Source organism: Gopherus evgoodei, chromosome 4 (assembly GCF_007399415.2).
Source record: "Gopherus evgoodei ecotype Sinaloan lineage chromosome 4, rGopEvg1_v1.p, whole genome shotgun sequence".
In the NCBI taxonomy this organism is placed as follows: Eukaryota; Metazoa; Chordata; order Testudines; family Testudinidae; genus Gopherus; species Gopherus evgoodei.
In genome coordinates this window covers 134747089-134757887 of record NC_044325.1, presented here as the reverse complement: position 1 = coordinate 134757887, position 10799 = coordinate 134747089, and the positions used below count along the sequence as shown (strand labels likewise).

At 52.3% G+C, this 10799-nt stretch overlaps 1 protein-coding gene across 1 annotated transcript; it reads right to left on the bottom strand.

The window, feature by feature from the left end:
* Positions 1-2323: 2323 nt before the first annotated feature.
* Positions 2324-10056, bottom strand: TNNI1 (troponin I1, slow skeletal type). Its single transcript, XM_030562200.1, has 7 exons — positions 10039-10056; positions 9888-9929; positions 8325-8456; positions 7607-7696; positions 5936-6112; positions 3585-3695; positions 2324-2966 (listed from the first exon to the last, which is right to left on the bottom strand). The coding sequence occupies exons 1-6, from the start codon at positions 10054-10056 to the stop codon at positions 3588-3590; spliced, it is 567 nt and encodes a 188-aa protein (XP_030418060.1). The 3' UTR covers positions 2324-2966; positions 3585-3587.
* Positions 10057-10799: the final 743 nt, after the last annotated feature.

Sequence of the window (10799 nt, the reverse complement as noted above, 5' to 3'; positions counted from 1 at the left end):
CAGTGAAAAGGAATGCTATGCCATTGTGTACGCCCTGGAAAAGCTACGCCCATATGTTTGGGGACGGCAGTTCCAGCTACAAACTGACCATGCTGCACTAAAGTGGCTTCATACTGCCAAGGGGAACAACAAGAAACTTCTTCGTTGGAGTTTAGCTCTCCAAGATTTTGATTTTGAAATTCAGCACATCTCTGGAGCTTCTAACAAAGTAGCTGATGCACTCTCCCGTGAGAGTTTCCCAGAATCCAGTAGTTAAAAAGTGTTCTTAAAATGTAGAAGTCTGTTAGTTATATACTTAGTGGTATATGCAAAAGAGGCATGTGTTGTATTAATCTGTTTATTTTAAAGTTCTAGGAGGAAATCGCCGCCAGTGAGCTTCCCCACTGTCTGCAATTTGGGGGGCGTGTCATAAACAGATAGCTAAGGGTTAATGTCTCTTTCACCTGAAAAAAAAAGTAACCTGAAGCACCTGACCAGAGGACCAATCAGGAAACAGGATTTTTTCAAATCTGGGTGGAGGGTTTTTTGTGTGTGAGTCCTTTGTTCTGGGGTCTTCTGTCTGCCTCTCTCTCAGCTATGAGAAGTGATTTCTGTTTCCTGCTTTCTAATCTTCTGTTTCCCAGTTGTAAGTACAAAAAGATCAGATAGTGAGTTATATGGTTTTTTTTCTTTTGTATTTACATGTCTATAGTTGCTGGAGTGCTTTAAATTGTATTCTTTTTGAATAAGGCTGCTTATTCATATTTCTTTTAAGCAATTGACCCTGTATGTGTCACCTTAATACAGAGAGACCATTTTTATGTATTTTTCTTTCTTTTTATATAAAGCTTTCTTTTTAAGACCTGTTGGAGTTTTTCTTTAGTGGGGAACTCCAGGGAATTGAGTCTGTACTCACCAGGGAATTGGTGGGAGGAAGAAGTCAGGGGGAAATCTGTGTGTGTTAGATTTACTAGCCTGACTTTGCATTCCCTCTGGGTGAGGGGGGAAGAGAGATTAGCTCTTGGTAATTTTGTTCTCTAGGACTGGGAACGGGGAGGGTGGAGTCCCTCTGTTTAGATTCACGGAGTTTGCTTCTGTGTCTCTCTCCAGGAACACCTGGAGGGGGGAAGGAAAAAGGTTTATTTCCCTTTGTTGTGAGACTCAAGGGATTTGGGTCTTGGGGTCCCCAGGGAAGGGTTTGGGGGGACCAGTGCCCCAAAACACTCTAATTTTTTGGGTGGTGGCAGCTTTACCAAGTCCAAGCTGGTAACTAAACTTGGAGGTTTTTCATGCTAACCCCCATATTTTGGACGCTAAGGTCCAAATCTGGGACTAGGTTATGACGGGGCCCAGCAAGGGGACAGCATGGATGGCGCAGGTGAGGAGTGAATTGCACTAGCAGAGCCATGGGGCCACCCTGGGGCTGGAATTGCACAGCTGCTGCGGGGCAGGAGGGAGCCGCGGTGGGAGCCCAGGGCTGGAACAGACGGGGCTGCTGCAGGTTAAGATGGTGGCTCATTAAAGTGTGGAAAGCCAGGACTCGGAGCGCTGCACGGCTGTTGGCGTCACTCTGGCATAATCCTAGGTAACTTGGAAAGGGGGTAGACCACAAGTGTCAATGAAGCCCTCCTGTTGTAGGCCTCAATGAACCAATGTTCCTCCATGTTAAACACTTTGTGTAACCTAGTGTAACCTAATATGTTAAGAGCTGTAAAATGTAGTGTTATCAGTTAGTTTTCGGTTGTAACAGCCAGCTCTCTGCTGTAATACATTGAAGCTAGGCTAAAGCCTGCTCAAGGCCGTTTTAAGATACTGTATACATGTCTCAGCAGCGGAGGTGGGGAGGAAGGGGGAAGACAAAAGATTGAATGAGAAAAGATACTGCAGCTGGATGGGAAAGGAGGGGGGAGTGAGAAATCAGCTAGTCAGCATGAAAAAGTTTTGTAGTAAACAACTGGGATATAAAAGGAAGAAACTGCTTGTCTTAGGGGGGCAGGATTTGAGATTTTCTCCCTTGCACCTTATTTGAGCTCAAATAAACTTGTTTGCTTCTCCACCCTGGTGTGTTTATTGGCGCGGCACACCAGGCGACGGACCCCCCTGCTGTTGCTTGGCCTCAGGCAGTTATCTGCCGGCAACACGCTGAGGGGAGGGCTCTGGAAATCAGGGCGGGAAGTGGTTGGAGGCTGAGGTCCCTTTCAGAGGCGGAGGGAGCCTGTGCAGTGACACCCTCACTCTCCCTGCCTCTAGCCAGGGTTTTAGGCCCCTTTGCGTTCTTCAGCTGCAAAATTCATGCACATATTGAACACTAATGAGCATAAAGTGAAGAGCAGACTCTGCAGCTCTGTCCTAAACAGTCTTTTAATGAACACAGAGACACGGCAGTTACTTCCCACGTACTGTACATATCAGAGCTGGATGGTGAGAGCAGGACCAGCGGGTTCATCCCTGGGCTGTCTGCAGAAGGACGGACCAGGAGTCTCATGAGGCATCCTGAAGTTACAAGCATGCCTGAGACCCCATGGCATTACTGACATGAAGCCACTGGCATGCGGCAGGGGCACTGCCTTTCCGCAGGGCACGGGACTCCTGCAGGGTGGCTGGCAAGGCTCTCGCCCTTGCCAGTTAATGGGATCAGCACCTCGGGCCACAATGTTGATCGGTCGTCATGCAGATGCACCACTGTGGCAGTCCAACGGGTTGGTCCCATGCACCGGGACCTACAGGAGACAACAGCAGCCCACTGCTGGGGTGCCATGCTAGGGCGATTAATTGGCTGCATCACGTGAGGCTATGGCTCATGGAAGCCGAGGTGCGGGGGGGAGCTGATTTTAAGCACAGAGACTGGATGAGCTTTTGCTTTCTGCAGCTGAGCTGGCTCGAGAGCGAATGCAGGAAGAGGCACAAACGGGGCAGCATGAAGGGGTGGCCGGGGGCGAAGCTGCAGGCAGCAGGAGAGGGTGACTCTTCGTCCTTCCAGGCAGCACCTAGGAATCGGAATGGAAGCATCATTCAGTGCGAAGGAACAGGCTAGAGGCTGCGCCCTCGTGGGGAGGCTGCACCAGAGCCAGCAGTGCTCAGTGAGGAAGAACACGTGTAAAGAGAAATCCGAGCAAGTTACCACAAGACAAAGAACAAACAGAACAGCTCCCCTGAAATCCCATCTCAGGGAACCAGTGTTTACAAGACTGGGCTCCACCAGGGAGCGAGTCAAGGCAGAGCGCGGCGTCCCTGCAGCCAGCAACCAGCGAGGCGCTGGGCAGCCCTGGCGCGTGCACAGGCAGGAGGTGCTGGCTCATCTTGGAGCATAGCCCTCAAAATGCTTCGCGAGAGGAGGCAGGGGCCTGGCACTGAGGCTCATAGGACACAAGCTGCCATAATTCAGATCCTCCTGCAGCGTACGCAAACCCAGCACACTGTAATTTGCCAGCTGGTGGCACTGGGTCATTAACCAGTCGAGTGGGCTCCAGAGGGAATGGGCTCCAGGCCAGTGTGTGACACACACACCTGGACTGAGAGGGTATTCACAGATGCTGCCTGCAAAAAAAGGGAGATCAGGGGAAGGGGCTGTCGGGACAAAGGCAGGAGTGGGCAGAACACAGTACCTTTCACTGGCCTGTCGGAGATTTGGCAGCATCAAACATCTTCTTCCTGCCTTCCATGCCCGACATGGCCTCCACATTTTTACGCCAGTCGCCCACTTCCACAGGGCGCTCCTGCAGGGAGAGGCAGGGGTCAAGGGTCCCGGCAGCATAAAGCCCAGGGAGCCTTGGGACGGTGTATCTGAGCAGCTCTCAGCAAGAGACTGAGGTGGGGAGGGGGAAGTAACAGACTTTGTGTGTGTGTGTGTGTGTGTGTGTGTGTGTGTGTGTGTGTGTGTGTGTGTGTGTACACGCAGGGGAGTGGCTGGCTAGATTCGTGCATACATGTGCCATGAACGAATGGGGGGCGGGGTGCATGAGTGTACGGGATTGGGTGTTTTCCTGGGTGGACTCAGGGAAGGGAAGCATGGGTTCACGCATGTATGACTCCATATGACGGAAGGTTTATTTTGTCCTTTATTTCCATCCTGGCTGACTCATAAGCTGCTCCATGCCTGAGTGTACTTAAATCCCATGGGCCTTCCAATGCGCCACATCCTCCCACACCCAGAACAACCGTTCCAGCAGTGACCCCAGGTGCAACCTCACGCATGGCATCTCCCCTGGATCCCACTGCACTCGCCCATGGAGCTCCGAGGTGACCTGCTGTGTTATTACACAGACAGACAAACGCAGACATGGGTCTCCAATGACCATATACTAAATAGTCTGTACGTTTGGGGCCCTTGACTGCTGCTGCAAAGGCAGCACGAGGGGGGCAGGGCGGGAGTGATATTTCAAGAGATCCCTTTTCCCTGTGAATCAATTAGGAACCATTGTGTCCCTGGAGCTCCTCTGTGTGGAGCTGAATTATAGCTCTGGGATGGGTGGGGTGGGGGCTCTCTATGGTTTTAAAACCCCAGGATGCCCCCTAGAGTCAGTACAGATGGAGACAGCTGGGAAAGCAGTGAGAAAGGGCCCTGATCCTGCTATGTACACAACCCCTCTACTGGGAGGTGAGGACATGCAGTGCCTTATGTGAGCAGCCCTGCCTGTATATTCCTTCCCTCGCAGAGCAGATGGCACGGCAGGAGCTCACCTCCGGCTGGAGTTAAAAGAACTGGATGATCTTATGAGCAATAATAATAATGAGACAGACGAGGTTCAGGGATCACCAAACTTCCTGCTTCAGGGCATAAGCTGATCGCCACAGGAGTCAGGAGGGAGATATAGCCTCCCTGTGCAATACTGCGCAATTGATCAGGTGCAGTGTGGGTTGCTTTCCTGTCTCTGGTGCATCATGTATTGGCCTCTGCCTTAGGGTGGGTGCTGGACTAGGAGTCTGATCCAATATACAACCCCCAGGCCTGGCTCTCTGTCCATTTGCCCCCGTGTAAATCAGGAGTACCCGCATAGAGCTCCAAGGAGCTACACCAGCTGCATGCAAATGCAAGTGCTTCCAGACAGTAAAATCCTAAGAGCTCAAAGCAATGCCGTGGGAAGTGAAATGCATAGAGCTATTCCAGAGTTACACCAGCATACGTGTGAGCAGAATTGGGCCCTGGAGCTAAATGCACTGTAGATGTGTGGACTCACCCCTGCAGCGCTTCCTGCTGGTCTCTCACAAAATTAGCTTGTTCTAGCTCCAGAGCACCCTCTGCAGGCCAGTGATCCACCTGTTCTCTGGCCCTTGGCTCTCTCCCTGGACTCGGTGCCCTTTTACGTGGGGTGTTGCCCCCTAGCAGTAATTCCCTCAGTCTTAAGGTCTCCCTTCCCTGGGGAATCCCCACCCACTATTCCCACCTTGTCTCAGTATAAAGCTACTGCCAGTCATTGTCTAGCCCCACACCCTGAGGCAGACTGCAGTATCAGCCTACTCATCACTGGCAAGGAGGGTTTGGACCCGCTGCCTTGGCCTACCCCAGGGGCTGTCCTCTGCAACCCCCAGTACCCCTTGGCCTTGTGCTAGGCCACAGCCTGGGGCTTTCCAGGCTGGAGCTCTCCAGTTCCTCAGCCTTTCCCCAGCCCTGCTCCACTGAGGTACTCTGCTCAGGTCCCTACATTCAGGCCCTTCTCCCTCTACAAACAGAGAGAGAGAATGGTTGGGCTTCTGGCTCACAGCCTCTTATAGGGGCCAGCTGGGCCTGACTGGGGCATGGCCACAGCTAAGCCTACTTTCCTCAATCAGCCCAGGCTTCTTGCCCCAGCCACAGCCCTCTCCTGGGCTGTTTTCACCCCTTCAGGGCAGGAGCAGGGGACCACCCTGCTACATGCACCCCCTGTCCAAAGGGCCCGACACAAGGTGCACGCCCCACGTCAAGTCCCACATCAGCCTCGTGTGGCTCCTTTGCACAGGGGTGAATTTCTCCACCCACCTTCTCTGTGTCCTCCTTCTTGACAGATTTCAGGTTGGCTCTCAGGTCCATGGAGACTTTGTGCTTGGAGCCGAGCAGGGCCCGCAGCATGGCGTCAGCGGAGACGCGGACACGGCGCAGCGGGGGGCGCTTGAACTTCCCCCGCAGGTCGAGCACTTTCAGCTTCAGGTTTTTGATCTGTGGGACGAGGGAAAAAAGGAGGAGTCGCCAGGTCGGGTGGGGAGTACGGCACAGCTGCATTGCACCGGGGGGAGGCCCCCGATCCTGCTTCAAACCAACCTGCAGTGAGAACCTCTGCCTGCTCCTAGCACCAGGGTAGACAGCTCCTCCATCCACTGGGGGTGCCAGGATCCTCACAGGCCACCCATTCTGACCAGGACCACACCCAGGGGTTATTCTCCCATAGGGCTCCCAGCCTAACCCCAAATGAAACATTAACCCCAAGCCCAAGCCATGTCTCTTCTCCTAGCTCCAGACACCACTCGCAGCGATAACGGATCAGAGTCCCATGCAGGGGCTGCTGCGTCTGCACCTCAGGCTCCAATAGTAGCCCCAACACTTCAGGGACAGCGCCCGTGCACCCATGAGTGGCTGGCCATCGAAGCCCCTGATGGATGGGCACTGGCTGGGCTGCTGCACATGTTGGCTTCCAGCCATCACGGCACCCCCACGAAGTGCTGATCAGCTGGTGAAGGAGAGCAGAGAGGACGACGTGCCTCTGAAACACAAGTCCAGGGTGCCCCTGGCTGGATGGCCCCAGAGTGGCACCATCCAGAGCCAGTGGCTACTGCTGGTAATCTGGCTGAATGGCTTTCGCTTGGATGGGCTGGGTGAGCCTCGCAGGTGGCACGTTTCCCACTAAACTACCCAGGTGGCATGGTCTGGTGGATGGGGTGGAGGCCTGAGATCTGTTTCCAGCTCTACACACTGGATGCATCCCCTCTGTGCCTCAGTATCCCATCCTACCCTGTGTCCAACTTGTCCATTTAGGCTATGAGCTCTTTGGGGCAGGAATTCTCTTACTGTATCTGGGAAGCGCCTGGCACCATGGGTCCCCAGTCTTGGTTTTAGGGTTGCCAACTTTCTACTTGCATAAAACCAAATATCCTTGCCCTACACCCTGCCCCACCTCTCCGCAGAAGCCCTGTCCATGCCCTACCCCTTCTCTGGGGCCCCGCCCCCGCTCACTCCACACACATTCCTCCCTCTGTCGTTCACTCTCCCCACCCTCACTCACTCGCTCATTTTCACCAGGCTGGGGCAGGGTTCCCAGCCAATAGGAGCTGCAGAGTTGGCACTAGGGGTGGGAGCAGCATGCGGAGCCCCCTGGCTTCCCCTATGCCTAGGAGCTGGAGTGGGGACATGCCGCTGCTTCTGGGAGCTGCACAGAGCCACAGCAGGCAGGGAGCCTGCCTTAGCCCCGCTGCGCCGCTGACCGGACGTTTAACGGCTCAGTCAGCAGTGCTGACCAGAGCAGCCAGAGTCCCTTTTTGACCAGCGTTCTGGTCGAAAACTGGACACCTGGCAACCCTACTTGGTTTGGGGACCTCTAGGTGTGACCGTAATGTAAATAACGCTAATAACCTAGGTGAGGTACATAGCAGGTATCAAAACAAATAACCGGTTAATTAAGAAATAAACTGCAGGCCAGTGCACAAGGCCCCGTCCTACCTCTCTGGTGTTGTGGATGCATTTGGCTTCGATGTCGTACCGCTCCTCATCCACGATTTCTACCTTCTCATGCAGCTCCCTGCACAGATCCTGCAAGGAAGGGTCACAAAGGCCAAGCTGGGAGCTCTCTTCACTGCTCCATCCACTGAGCCTCCCAACAGTGGCCCTGTCTTGCTGCAGCGGGTACCATGTTAAGAGCTAGGCCTTTAGCGGGCAGCCTGTCTGTGGTACCCCCTAGAGGGGGTGTTGAGTCTTCATCAGTCACCAGCCCTGAAATCCCAGCGGCCAGCATGTCCCTGATTGAGTTCCCTGGGAAACCACCTTTACCCTCTACCACAGTACATGCTGGGCACTCGGGTTCACCTTCCAGAGCCTCTGGACCCTGCCCAGAGGGACCCATTCACGAGTGACAGGAGGGGCCCTGCCTCAGCCATAACCACGGGCGGCTCCAGGCATCAGCAAGCCAAGCGCGGGCTTGGAGCGGCAAGCCATTGGGGGCGCTCTGCCAGTTTCTGTGAGGGCGGCAGGCAGGCTGCCTTCGTGGCTTGCCTGCGGAGGGTCCGCTGGTCCCGCGGCTTCAACGGACCTCCCGCAGGCGTGCTTGGGGCGGCAAAATGCCTAGAGCCACCCCTGGCCATAACAAACGGTGAAGACCTGAGCTGTTGTCAGACCCCCACACAGGTCCCCGGTGGCCCTCCTGACTACCACTCAAGCCTACCTGCAGCTGGCTGAAGGACAGCCCGCTGGTCCGCAGTGGTGCGATCCTCTCAGCCAGGTATCTCTCCTTCTCCCCTTGCTTGTCCACTTGATCTTGTTCCCATGCTTCCTTGGCTTTGGCTAGCATCAAACTCTAGAGCACACAGCAGACAACGACAGCCTGGGCAGATGCACTGTGCCATGAGCCCCCCCCCAAGCCATCACCTCAGGCCAGGGGCACAAGGCAGGTAGCTACCGACGAGCACGGAGATGTTGAGCTCCATGCATTTGTGGTGAGGGACAGAGACCCTGCATGTTCCTCAAACCCATATAGAAGGGTCTTCAGGGGCTTGTCCTCAGCCTAGCGGGGTGAGGTGCTGGTGCTGGTACAACTAAAAGCATTTCCCCATGGTGTGTGATAAACCCGGGGGGGGGGGGGGGAAAGCTGCAGGAAGGAGGCTGAGAGGTTGTAGAATCTGTGTCTGATTCAGAGATGCCCTCACTTTCCGTGGAGCTACAACTCTTGGCTGGCATTGGCATCACCTGGCTCTCCATGTGCATGTGTTTTCCCCCATAAGCAAAAACGTTTCCCCAGCACCATGTCCTGCCTGTGAGGTGCCCAGTGCACTGTTGGCACTAAACAAATTATTAGTATTAATTATTATTGTTAACCAAGGATGTAGGCAGCAGCACCTGCACCCAATTGTTTATTTAATGCACCTTGTCCCTGGAAATTCAGTGTGTGTCCCTGTATACGTGTCGGCTTGGACAGATTCAGTTTTTATCGGTAAACGTCAATTTCACTGCATGACTCACAGACCAGCGGAAAATATTTCCAGAGATAATCCTCGAAGTCTTACAGCTTGGCAAAGTCAGACAGAGGCTGCTTGAGCGCTTATTGGAGGGTGGTTTTAGGCAATTTACTTCGTATATTTTGATGTGACATTGACAAATTTGTGCTTTTAACAACAGTTATAAAACTTTATCCTTTTGAATCTCAAGTGTCTACTGTCAGAGCCCCTCCCTATTTTCTGACACTCCTCCAGTTTCCTGCTACATTTTGATAAATTGATAATTGATAAAACTGATAAAAACAAAACAAAAATGCTTTAAAAATAACTATTGATCTTATCCATTAAAATTATAGAAAGCTAAAAATCAAATTCTGCCAAGCCTATATATGTGACACACTGGCTAAGCATGCCCCTCCCCCCACAGTGGCTAGCAGCCTACTAGTACTCCTTGAATTACTTCTGCACCACAGATGTTATATATGCCTGTGTTTTTAGTGCTGAAGGTCCCAGGTTAAAACCGTGCTGATAACTTGGGGGACAGACGGGTGTTATATTTCCAGCCATGAAGTTCTGAGCAGCTGAGGGATTGTTATAGGTTCTAGGGATCATGGAAGTAGAAACAGGGCTGGCTTCTTCATAGACCCAGGATCCTACCTGTACCCAGTGGAAAGCTGAGGTTTTCTTTCAGTAAACCCTTTGGCTAGCCATGGAAATGTTCATACCATGTTTCCGCACCGATGCTTTTAATCCTGAGTTGCTATCTCAGCCGGGATAGACCCAAAGGGACTCACCTTCAACAAGAGTTTTCGCGATGCCGTGATCTTGGACTTTCTCTGTGGAGGGAAAAGACAAAAGAAAAGACATTTAAATGCAAACTCATTACAGAAAATGCATGTTAATGTCCAGATCTATTGGGGCGGGGGGGAATCCAGGAGCACTTACCTCCCTGCAGTTGTTCATTCAGACAGATGAAATAAAGAGGGGGGAAAACAGAACAAATAATCAATAGACAGAATCATAAATTACTAGGGTTGGAAGGGACCTCAGGAGGTCATCTAGTCCAACCCCCTGCTCAAAGCAGGACCAACTAAATCCCCAAATGACCCCACAATATTGGGTTTAGCAGGCCAATGTTCAAACCACTGAGCTATCCCTCCCCCCTTGCACAAAACTGCTGGAGCTCACAGATGGACTCTTTGCTACTGCCTGCAAAATGTGCCACAGATGGGAAGTGTTTCTTTGGACCAGATCCTCCGTAGGTGTAAATTGATGGCGCTACACCAGTTTACATCAGCTGAAGATCCAACTCTTAGATATTAAGGCAGTAAATATGCATTATTAGTAGAATTGTAAAGCCAGGCTAAAGGTCTGCATGTGTATGACGACTTTAATTTGAGGAACTCACAGCAATCATAGGTATTAATTAAGCAAACCTCAATGCCCACATAAGGTAGGTGACATTAGAGCCATTTTACATGTAGGGAAACTGAGCCACAGGCAGTTAAACAACTTGCTCAAAATTACACCACATATCAGTGGAGAGGGTGCTGGAATAAAACCAAGGAGTCCTGACTTCTAGTATGGCACTTCTCTAACCACTAGATCACACACAGTTCATGTACAAGTACATGCCATTATCTGGGCTGTGTGTGTCAGTGCCAGCCTGTGTGAATACACATGCAGCGTCAATACTCAGAGGCTGA

Excerpts from the sequence above, each read along its gene's own strand:
- TNNI1 (XM_030562200.1), bottom strand. Across the intron at positions 8,457-9,887 it reads CGCGAAAACTCTTGTTGAAG|AGTTTGATGCTAGCCAAAGC; the intron begins GTGAGTCCCTTT and ends TGTGTGCTCTAG. Across the intron at positions 6,113-7,606 it reads GCATCCACAACACCAGAGAG|ATCAAAAACCTGAAGCTGAA; the intron begins GTAGGACGGGGC and ends CTCGTCCCACAG.